Source organism: Hyperoodon ampullatus, assembly GCF_949752795.1.
Source record: "Hyperoodon ampullatus genome assembly, chromosome: 7".
Taxonomy (NCBI): Eukaryota; Metazoa; Chordata; class Mammalia; order Artiodactyla; family Ziphiidae; genus Hyperoodon; species Hyperoodon ampullatus.
The window spans coordinates 44,376,538-44,389,149 of NC_136920.1; the positions used below are offsets into that span (position 1 = coordinate 44,376,538).

A 12,612-nucleotide genomic window follows, 5' to 3' on the forward strand; every position below is an offset into this window, starting at 1 on the left:
ATCAGAGAAGAAAAAGAAATAAAAGGAATACAAATTGGAAAAGAAGAAGCAAAACTGTCACTGTTTGCAGATGACGTGATACTCTACATAGAAAATCCTAAGGATGCCACCAGAAAACTACTAGAGCTCATCAATGAATTTGGTAAAGTTGCAGGATACAAAATTAATGCACAGAAATCTCTTGCATTCCTATACACTAACAATGAAAGATCAGAAAGAGAAATTAAGGAAACAATCCCATTTACTATTGCATCAAAAATAATAAAATACTTAGGAATAAACCTACCTAGGTAGGCAAACGACCGGTACTCAGAAAACTATACAACACTGATGAAAGAAATCAAAGATGACACAAACAGATGAGAGATATACCATGTTCTTAGATTAGAAGAATAAATATTGTGAAAATGACTATACTACCCAAAGCAATCTACAGATTCATTGTAATCACTATCAAATTACCAATGGCATTTTTCAAAGAATTAGAACAAAAAATTTTACAGTTTGTATGAAAACACAAAAGACTCCGAATAGCCAAAGCAACCTTGAGAAATAAAAACAGAGCTGGAGGAATCAGGTTCCCTGACTTCAGACTATACTACAAAGCTACAGTAATCAAGACAGTAAGGTACTGGCCCCAAAACAGAAATATAGATCAATGGAACAGGATAGAAAGCCCAGAGATAAACCCATGTACCTATGGTCATCTAATCTATGACAAAGGAGGCAAGAATACACAATGGAGAAAAGACACTCTCTTCAGTAAGTGGTGCTGGGAAAACTGGACAGCCACATGTAAAAGAATGAAATTAGAACACTCCTTAACACCATACACAAAAATAAACTCAAAATGAGTTAAAGACCTAAATGTAAGACAGGACACTATAAAACTCTCAGAGGAAAACACAGGAAAAACATAAATCACAGCACGCACTTCCTAGAGTAATGAAAATAAAAACAAAAATAAACACAAAAATAAACAAATGGGACCGAATTGCACTTAAAAGCTTTTGCACAGCAAAGGAAATCATAAACAAGACAAAAAGACAACCCTCAGAATGGGAGAAAATATTTGCAAATGAAGCAACTGCCAAAGGATTAATCTCCAAAATATACAAACAGCTCATGCAGCTCAATATAAAAAAAACAAACAACCCAATCCCAAAATGGGCAGAATATCTAAATAGACATTCCTCCAAAGAAGATATACAGATTGCCAGCAAACACATGAAAGGATGTTCAACATCACTAATCATTAGAGAAATGCAAATCAAAACTACAATGATTTATCATCTCACACTGGTCAGAATGGCCATCATCAAAAAAGTCTACAAAAGATAAATGCTGGAGAGGGTGTGGAGAAAAGGGAACCCTCTTGCACTGTTGGTAGGAATGTAAATTGATACAGCCACTATGGAGAACAGTATGGAGGTTCTGTAAAAAACTAAAAATATTACTACCATATGACCCAGCAATCCCACGACTAGGCACATACCCTGAGAGAACCATAATTCAAAAAAACACATGCACCCCAATGTTTATTGCAGCACTATTTACAACTGCCAGGACATGGAAGCAACTTAAATGTCTATCAACAGATGAATGGATAAAGAAGATGTGGTAGATATATACAATGGAATATTACTCAGCTGTAAAAAGGAATGAAAATGGGTCATTTGTAGAGATGTGCATGGACCTAGAGTCTGTCATACAGAGTGAAGTAAGTCAGAAAGAGAAAAACAAATATCATATATTAATGCATATATGTGGAATCCAGGAATATGGTACCGATGAACCTATTTGCAGGGCAGCAATAGAGAGGCCGACATAGAGAATGGGCAGTGGACACATTGGGGGAAGGGGAGGGTGGTATGAACTGGGAGATTAGGATTGACATATATACAGTACCATGTGTAAAATAGACTGCTAGTGGGAACCTGCTGTACAGCACAGGGAGCTCAGCTGTGCTCTGTGATGACCTAGATGGGTGGGATGGGGGGATGGTGGGAGGGAGGTCAAAGAGGGAAGGGATATGGTGATATATGTATACATATAGCTGATTCACTTTGCTGTACAGCAGAAACTAACACAACATTATAAAGCAATTATTCTCCAATTAAAAAAAAAAAGAGAGAGAAAGAAAAAAAAGAAGACAGCAGTGTTCTAAGAATAGCCATGTATTGATGCTGACTGCCACCATCATTAATAAATGATTCTTCACTGAAGCCAAAGAATTAATTTGAGAGCAATTTATGATAATGTGTTGCTAGGCAATTAAAATAAACTTCTGAGAAAAAAAAAACAGAAAAAAATTTGGAAAATTTTCAACTATATGAAAATTAAACAACTGACCCTAAATAACCAATGGCTCATGGAAAAAAATTACAAGAGTAAATAGAAAATACTTTGAGATGAATAAAAACGAAGACATAAGACACCAAAAGTTATGAGATGCAGTTAAAACAGTGTTTAGAGGGAAATATATAGCTGTAAACAACTATATTAAAAAAAGTAGAAAGTTATCAAATCAATAAACTAATCTTCCACCTAAAGAAATTCAACAATGAAAAGCAAGCTAAATTCATATCATTAGATTAGAAAGGCAATAATAAAGACTGGAGCAAAAACAACAAAATAGAAACTAGAAAAAAAAATAAAGAAAAATGAATGAAAGCAAAAGTTGGTTCTTTGAAAAGATCAACAAAATTGACAAATCATTAGCTAGACTGACCAAGAAAAAAATGGGAGAAGACTGAAAATCAGGAACAAAAGAGGGAATACTACTATTGACTTTACAGAAATAAAAGGATTATAAGGGAACACTATAAACAATTATATACCAACAAATTAACCTCAATGAAATGAATTCCTGAAAAGATATAAACTACCAAAGCTGAAGAAAGAGAAAATGTAAGTAGGCTATAACAAGTAATCAAAACTTCTCAGAAAGAGAAGCCCATATGGCTTCACTGCTGAATGCTACCAATCAATAAAGAATAAACACCAAACCTTCACATGCTCTTTAGAAAAACAGAAGGAACATTTCTAAAGTTACCCTATGTGACAAACATTACCATGACACCAAAACCACATAAAGAAATCACAGGGAAACTAAAGATAAATATGAATATTGACACAAAAATCATTAATAAAATACTAGCAAACCAAATTCAACAGCATTTTGAAAGGATTATACACCATGACCAAGTGAGATTTATTCCATGAATGCAAGACTGATACTATATACAAAAATCAAAAAGTGTAATATACCACATTAACAGGCTAAAGAAAAACCACATGATCAGAAAAATTGATGCAGAAAACAAACAACCACAGCAACAATAAAACACTGGGGAAAATTCAACATCCATTGATGTTGAAAATTATCAGAAAACTAGAAATATTGAGAAAAAATACAAGACAAACTTGAAATATTTTGTGATGTCAGAATACAAGTGCTTATAAAAGGATTGGAAGAACTGTATTTTTTTTATATTGCTGGTAGGATGTAAAAGGATACAACCACTTTGGAAAAAGTTTGTCAGATTCTTAAAAAAGTAAACATGCTATTATCATATGACTCGGCAATTGCACTCCAGAGAAACGAAAACTTACGTTGACACACAAATCTGTACACAATTATCTGTAGCAGCTTTATTCATAATAGCTACAAACTAGTTGTTCTTCGAATGGTGAAACAAACTGTGATACCAAATACAATGGAACACTCCTCAGTGTTAAAGAGAAAAAAAACTATATATACGACAACTTGAACAAATCTGCAGAGAAGTATGCTGAGTGAAGAAAAGTCCCACAAGGGTATACATTTGTATAACATTGTTGAAATGATGAAATTATAGAAATGGTGAACAGATTAGTAGTTGCTAGGAGTTAAGGTCAGAGGGTATGGATGGAGGGGGATAGGAAAGGAGTGGGTGTGGCTAAAAGGGCCACATGAGGGATCCTGGTGATGATGGAAATGTTTTGTATCATGAGTATAAAAAATATATATATCAATATCTTGGTTGTGATATTGTACTATACTTTGCAAGATGTTACTATTGGGGAAAGCTGGGTAAATGGCCTAGAGGGACTTTTTAGTACTACTTACAGTTGCATGTGAATCACAATTATCTCAAAATAATGAGTTTAATTCTTAAAAATTAGGAACAAGTTAGATGGGCAGAAAATGATATGTTAGAATTTTGTGGTTTGTCATGTAGCCTCTATTAAGCTGTGAGCTTCTATACTATATTTTGAGGGCCCTGAGAACAAAGTCTATATATAAATCATACTTTTACCACAGTGCTTGACAAAAAGAGGCCATTGCATAAGTGTACCTTGAGTGGATAGGCTATAGGAAGCCATTAAAGGTCTTCTGAGCAGAGACACAAGAGTGAGACAGTGCCTTGACAAAGAGATGTCTACTAAATGCTTGTGCTGTTGAATAGAGAATAAATGATGCTCGACAAAGCTGTCTTTTACATCAGACATGAGTTTGGGCCCCAGGTCTATCACATACTTTCTGAACTTGGATTTCTTTATTTGTAAAATTAGTTTTCACAATACTAACTCATGTAGTTGTTTTATGGGCTAATTGATAAACAGTATGTAATCATTTAGCAAAAAGTAAGTGCTAGAATATAATTAGCATTCTATGCATGTTAGATGCTATTATCATTGTCTTTATTATTATTGTCATTGCTGTCATTATAATCCTGGTAGTTACTCAGGGAGACAAAGAGAAACCATGTAACCACATTCCCTTCAGTACAGATGCAAAAAAGAATAAGAAAGAACATACACACTGTTCCCCTTTTCTCCCACCTAGGTAAACACAATTTTCTTTTTTCTATAATTCACATTTCATCAACATTTTATTAAAGTTCTTGGCCTACCTGGGCCATTATATAACTTTAAGTCTCTCCTCTCCTTCTCATGTACTTATTAAGAAACTTTCATTTTATGATATATCCAATTTGTAAAATACTGTCTATTCTAATTAATACATAATGTTACACTACTAACTGTTTGTGGGAATATGAGAACTGATTATAATGGATATGTAGCACACTCCCTAGATAATCATGCAGAGGGAGTAAATACTCCCAAAGAAATTCATAAACAAATTACATGTTCTTAAAATGTTTTATGACTAAATTCCAGTCTGTAGAACGTTTCACTATACCTTAGAAGGTATGGATGGTGAAAAAGAAACTATCTTATTGCTTTTAGTATACACAGATCATCTCCTCCTTCCAAATACATTTTTTTTTTTTTTTTTTTTTTTTTTTTTTTTTTTTTTTTTTTTTTTTTTTTTGCGTTACGCGGGCCTCCCACTGCTGTGGCCTCTCCCGTTGCGGAGCACAGGCTCCGGACGCGCAGGCCCAGCAGCCATGGCCCACGGGCCCAGCCGCTCCATGGCACGTGGGATCTTCCCGGACCAGGGCACGAACCTGTGTCCCCTGCATCGGCAGGTGGACTCTTAACCACTGCACCACCAGGGAAGCCCCCAAATACATTTTTAATACATTTCTGTACTTCCAAAATTCATTTTTAATCATGGTGTTTTGAATGCAAAATATACTTCCATAGAATTTGTGTTATTTAATGATGATTGCATTTACAAAATGACTTACTAAAGCTGACTTAAATACGTTTGGTAATGTTTTTGTTCAAGTATTAATAATTCTACTACCCAGTTAGGGCACAGCCAAATTCAACTAGTTTACCAGAGCAGTCAAATGGTAGACATGATTAAATAAACCTCACGTCCAATTCTGTATGATCCTTCCTTCTTTCCTTCCATACACTCTTCTTCTAACTACAAAGATAATACGGGTTCACTTTTTAAAACTTATAATTTAGGGATTATTATATATATATATATATAATATTTTATATATATATATATATATATATATATATATATTTGAAATCTACTTTTTCTATTTAATATATAGCATAAGCATGTACCCACATTGTTAAATACTCTTGTATAACATATATTTTAATGGCTTCATGTACTGTCATAGACAGTAATATATTTAACTACTTATCAATTATTGAAGATTTGTGTTGTTTACAATTTTCTGCCATCACAGGAAAAGGTGCAATCACATTCATCTTTAAAATATAATGAATATTTAGACTTTATATTTACACAAACACATAGTCCGTGGTGCCCTCAGAAGTGCCCTCACATAGTCCGTGTGCCCCATCCTGAATCCTAACCCATGTGGTAAAGCTAAGAGCTCAAAAGAAAAAAAGACCAGGGTGCTTGCTATTCCTTAATCTGCCCTTAAATTGGACAGACACCTCCAATTCTCTGATGACAGCCTCCTCACCTGTAAAAATGAGGGCACTGAACTAGATCATAAATAAGTTTTCTTATACATTCTAGAATAAAATGATTAAGAATGCCTTAAACTCAAAGAAGAAAAGGGACTAACTGGCCGGATGCTTTGGTCTCCAGTGATTCTACTTTCAGAGAAGTCAGTGCTCTCTCCCCTCCTCAAGGATAATGGAGAAGAAGGGACATGCAGATGGGAGAAAGCAGGACAGGAAAGAGGAAAGAGCTCCAATGTCAGGTTAAACATTAACAACTCTGGAGAAGCTTCAATAGTGAAAGCAGAGGAAGAAGAGGAATGGATAAAGATGAAAATCAATGGAAGATGCTTTCAAAGGGCATTATTCCAGGTCCACCAAGAAGTAAACAATAAGAGGTTTCAATAAGTAAGAGATTTATTAGGGGAAAGGCATGTGAAGGAAATAGCAAGGGAGCTAAGAGAGGCTGAGAAAGCCATCAGACTGCAATGCAGGTCAGAAATGGGGTAAAAGAGAAAGAGAAGAAAGAAGAATGCTGGTGGCAGAATCCCTTGATAGCAAGGCTGTCAGGGAGTCCTGAGCCAGAATCTCCCATCAGAGGAGTCCCATGCCTCCCAGTAATAGGCCTCATTTTGTACCGTTGCTTCATTTAGTTACTGACTGGGAGCATCTATGGGAAGCATGGCCTTGACACAAACAGGGTGATGGATTTCAAAACACAGTGGAGCACCTTATCAGTAACACTCCCCATAGCTGATGATCTGAAAGACTTTCATGGCTGTCACACACTGGATACCAGTATTTAAAGCAAATCCCAGGTTAGAACCACTGTTCTATAAAATGGTGATAAAATTGTATGCTTATTTGATTTTCTGCCAACACACAAAAGAATAGATACTATCTGATTCCATTTATATCAAGTTCAAAACCAAACTAATCAATGATGATAGATATCAGAAAGTGGTTGCTTCTAGGGAGGTATGGTAAAAATTGAGCACAGAAAAATTCAGTATCAAATAATGGAGATAAAAGCATGAAGGTTGAAGATTGCCAGTAAAGAGAATTACCCAAATAGCCATCTGTTTTTTTCTTACAAACTTACTCTAGGAGCTTCTGTGCATCATAGTATCCAATTGGATGAACAGGAATATTTGGAAGACCCACAGCCTCTGCGATTTCACGTCTATAAGCATATTCTGAAAAAAAGTTGAACATACTGCTAATAAAAATGGAGTCCTTTTCAAAATGTTCTCTGTAAATCACATTAAACACATTCTTAAATTGCATCTACTAGAACTGTTACAATTAGAAAGACAGACAGTTTCAAATGTTAGCGAAAATGTGGAGCAACTGAAACTCTCATGTATTTTGTAAGAGTGTATAATTAGAGAGTCACTTTAAATAACTTCTTTGAAAAGTAATGTTATACAGAATTATGCCCTATGGCAGAACAATTACTCTCCTAGGTATTTACCCAAGAAAGATGGAAACATATGTCCACAAAAAGACCTGCACAAAATTGCTCATAGCAGCTGAATCTAGGTAGCCCATATGGGACACAGTCCAGCTGTTTGTAAATAGGAAAATGAATAAGCAATTTGTAGAACAGTCCCATAATAGAATTCTACTCAGCAAGTAAGGGAAGAAACTATTAACACACACAATAACATGACTAATCTCTAATTGTTGTACTGAGTGAGAGCAGCAAGGCAAATGATGAGGAAAATTCATAAATTTTTCTATGACCGGAAAATCAAACTAAGAAAGAAAAAAAATAACATGCCCGCTTTGTGGTAGGCCTTTCCCAATGTGCAATGTGCATCTGTATTGTACATTAACCAGACCTCCTCAAACAGTAAGATGTAATCAACCTTTAAGAAAAATGGTTGCTTTATTCAGACACCAGCGTTGTAATTTTAAGGTTATTTTAATTTCTTTTTCATCCCATACAGGGAGTTGTATTGACCAAAACACCTTTGATCAACGTTATGTAGAATGCTAACCTGTCAATATAACACATAAATTCTTTGTCTCAGAAATGTATAAAATTGCATCTCTAACTCCTGACGAATGGAACAGTTCTCAGAGCTTCTGCAAATCTGTTCCCTGGGTTATAATCCTCAGTTTGACTCAAATAAAATTCTCTTTTCTTTCTTCTTAGCTTGACTGTTATTTGATTTTCCACCAACACACAAAAGAATGGTTACTATCTGATTCCATTTATATGAAGTTCAAAACCAAACTAATTAATGATGATAGATATCAGAAAGTGGTTGCTTCTAGGGGAATATGGTAAAAATTGACCAGAAAGGGGCACCAGAGAACTTTCTGGAGTCATAGAAATGTCCTATATCTTATTTTGAGTGATATAGATACATGCAATTTTAAAAAATTATTGAATTAACTCAAGACCTGTGCATTTTGTTACATGTAAACTCTACCTCAAAATAAAAACACATTTTCTGTCATTTCTTCAGTTTTAAGAAAAATAAGAGCTATTTTTCCATTTTTTCTTCAAAATATTAAATTATAAGAGCTTCAGGTGATTGCAAAAGCTATTCTTGTTATAGTAAAATGACATAATAATATGTTGCATGGGATTTGTTTTAAAATTCTTTAGGGTAATAATGCAAAAAGGGCAGATGAAGGGATAAAATAAGGTTGACAAAGTGGTGATAATTTTCTCTATTTTTTTGTATGTTAGAACTATTCCATAATAAAAAGTAAAATTAAAAGGAAAAAAAATAGGGCACAAAAGGGAATTCAACAAATGCAAGCCTCACAGAGATACCATGATTTTTCTTTCTACAATGTCATCTTTTAAATTTGAGGATAATAAACAGAAATAGTCCAGTTAATCTTATTTTATGTTCACAAATTTTTTTTTTTTCAGTGCACAGGCCTCTCACGGTTGTGGCCTCTCCCGTTGCGGAGCACAGGCTCCGGACGCTCAGCCTCAGCAGCCATGGCTCACGGGTCCAGCTTCTCTGCGGCACGTGGGATCTTCCTGGACCGGGGCACGAACCCGCATCCCCTGCATCGGCAGGCGGACTCTCAACCACTGTGCCACCAGGGAAACCCCATATTACTTTTAAATATCTGAAAATGTCTGAATTTCAAAACCTCTCAGACCCAAGGATTCCAAATAAGGGATAAGGGACCCGAACCAACAATTTTCTGAGTTCAAAATCCTTTATTCTTAGATACAAAGAGAACAAGAAAAAGACATACTTTATCCATGTGTCAGAGGAAATCCTTGGGTAAAATCACTTTACAATGTTAAGGTTTTTGTGATGATTAAGGTCTGGTCACTCACCATTTGCTGGGTAGCCAGGTGTGAGAGGGTCCCCTGCACCATTAAGATTTAAGATATTTCCACGCTGAACACCACCTCCAGGAAGATTCCAACCACCTGGATAGGACTCCACCCCGGGAGCAAAGTAATCAGCAGGATCCGAGTACAAAATGATCCCTTTGGCCCCAGCCAGCTGGGCATTTTTAACCTGGAATAGACAGTCTTTCTTATTTTAGGTTGGTTACTCAAAATTACTCTTAAATAAGTAGCTAAACCTTATCTTCAATCTTTTATCCTTAGACTTACAACAAGGGACATCTCACAGAGAGTTGGCTTTTTCTTTTTCCCACTGCAAGCTCTAAAAATGAGTTTCCAGGGCTGAATCAGCCCTCAGAGCAGCAGATTTTAAAAATGTACATATTAGTGGTAGTGAGTATGTGCTATTTCCTTCCTCTAGTCTAGAAGCACAATAAGCAAGTAGACTCCAAAGACTAGACTCCCATTTCTTCTATGGTTGAGAAGGAATATTTCTGAAATTTAGCTTCCCACAAGAGAGGAAAAAATATTAGCAAATCGAGCCAAATTAAGTGATAGTAACTTTCAAAACTGCTGTGTATAAATTGGTTTCTCTCATTACCTATAATAAGAATTAATACTAAAATTTAATTTAGTAAATATTTTCAAAGGTAACATTTAAAACAAAGATACTGAAGGTTAACAACAAATCAAATGCATGCTTCTTTGTAGACCACAGGCATAATGTGTAGGTATGGAAAAAACCTGTTCTGTTTCCCTGAACTTCTACCCTGGCCGAATTCAAATGACCCAGTTTAAAACCCCTGTATATAAGCTAGAAAATGTGTCTTCCCTATGAGGTGGGCTGGTACAGAGTATGAGACGATCACAGTCCTCCAAAAGTTTTAAGGATGTGGTTCTACCCATGTAAGATACAACATAACTTTTTATTTTTGTGGAAAAGAAAAAAATATTATTTTTTACCTTATTTCCTCTGAAAATTTTCCCATATCTGGCAATCAGAATCTTCCCAGAGCAATTAATTTTCATGTCCCGCTCTAGTTTAAAGAAGTCTTCAGTTCGTGCGTAGTTAACATAGACTAGGTCACCCTGTTGAGATCACGGATGACTTAGTACAAGTAAGATTTAATAAAAGAGGTTTTTCTGCGTGAAGTCTGTTTCACATCTTTGAAAGAGGTAAGAGACAAGAGTATGCAAGAGGGCCAGAAAACCATGAGCCTCTGGTAAGAGATTCAACAGAGAAATGAACTTGAATTGAGAAGGCAATTACCTGGGTAGAGACTTGTGAATTAACTATTAAGTTTTGTTTATGTTGATGTCTCCTGTAAAGTGACCATAAAACTATAGAAGTTTTCGTCAGAAAAATGCACGTAAATATACACACTGCAATTTGGCAGGGGCCAGATATCCTAGGTGAAAAAGCCCTAGATGAGAGCTGTATTCTCCTTGAAGTATATTCACAATGGGTCTTCACACCACCAGGTAAAAAAGAAATGTCAGGTAATACTGCTTTACGGGTCTGGCTTCAGGATTACGAGTGAGTATTCTAACATCTCAGAGTATCAACATTATCATTTGTAAAATGGCCTGTTAGATTAGATCAGTGTTCTTCACACATTTTTTTTTCTCACCTACTCCCTAGATTATTTTTGAAGGAAATGTATCCCTCCTTTACTTTTTATTATTATATTTTTGGATTTTTTTAAAAATATCTTTATTGGAGTATAATTGCTTTAAAATGGTGTGTTAGTTTCTGCTTTATAACAAAGTGAATCAGTTATACATAAACATATATCCCCATATCCCCTCCCTCTTGCGTCTCCCTCTCACCTTCCCTATTCCAACCCTCTAGGTGGTCACAAAGCACTGAGCTGATCTCCTTGTGCTATATGGCTGCTTCCCACTAGCCATCTATTTTACGGTTGGTAGTGTATATATGTCCATGCCACTCTCTCACTTCGTCCCAGGTTACCCTTCCCCCTCCCTGTGTCCTCAAGTCCATTCTCTACATCTTTGTCTTTTTTCCTGTCCTACCCCTAGGTTCTTCAAAACCACTTTTTTTTTTTAATTTTTAGATTCCATATATATGTGTTAGCATACAGTATTTGTTTTTCTCTTTCTGACTTACTTCACTCTGTATGACAGACTCTAGGTCCATCCACCTCACTACAAATAACTCAATTTCGTTTCGTTTTATGGCTAATATTCCATTGTATATGTGTGCCACATCTTCTTCACCCATTCATCTGCTGATGGACACTTAGTTTGCTTCCATGTCCTGGCTATTATAAACAGTGCTGCAGTGAACATTGTGATACATGTCTATTTTTGAATTATGGTTTTCTCAGGGTATATATGCCCAGTAGTGGAATTGTTGGGTCCTATGTATGGTAGTTCTTTTTAAATTTTTTAAGGAACCTTTATACTGTTCTCCACAGTGGCTGTATCAATTTACAATCCCAGCAACAGTGCAAGAGGGTTCCCTTTCCTCCACACCCTCTCCAGCATTTATTGTTTGTAGATCTTTTGATGATGGCCATTCTGACTGGTATGAGGTGATACCAAATTGTAGTTTTGATTTGCATTTCTCTAATAATTAGTGAAGTTGGCATCCTTTCATGTGTTTGTTGGCAATCTGTATATCTTCTCTGAAGAAATGTCTGTTTAGTCTTCTGCCCGTTTTTGGATTGGGGTGTTTGATTTTTGATATTGAGCTGCATGAGCTTCTTGTAAATTTTGGAGATTAATCCTTTGTCAGTTGCTTCATTTGCAAATATTTTCTCCCATTCTGAGGGTTGTCTTTTTGTCTTGTTTATGGTTTCCTTGCTGTGCAAAATCTTTTAAGCTTCATTAGGTCCCATTTGTTTATTTTTGTTTTTATTTCCCTTTCTCTAGGAGGTGCGTCAAAAGGGATCTTGCTGTGATTTATGTCATAGAGTATTCTGACTATGTTT

At 35.6% G+C, this 12,612-nt stretch overlaps 1 protein-coding gene across 3 annotated transcripts in view; it reads right to left on the reverse strand.

The window, feature by feature from the left end:
• The window catches only part of FOLH1 (folate hydrolase 1), a gene marked incomplete at both ends in the record, with an annotated part of 54,718 nt that overhangs the window by 25,997 nt on the left and 16,109 nt on the right, over positions 1-12,612 (reverse strand). For 2 of the 3 annotated variants that reach the window (XM_079707575.1, XM_079707574.1), the window contains 3 exons: positions 7,430-7,523; positions 9,644-9,830; positions 10,622-10,747. In XM_079707575.1, coding sequence (XP_079563701.1) covers positions 7,430-7,523; positions 9,644-9,830; positions 10,622-10,747 — 407 coding nt within the window. Of the gene's footprint in view, positions 1-7,429; positions 7,524-9,643; positions 9,843-10,621; positions 10,748-12,612 lie in introns of all 3 variants that reach the window. The other variant, XM_079707573.1, reaches the window with a different exon arrangement.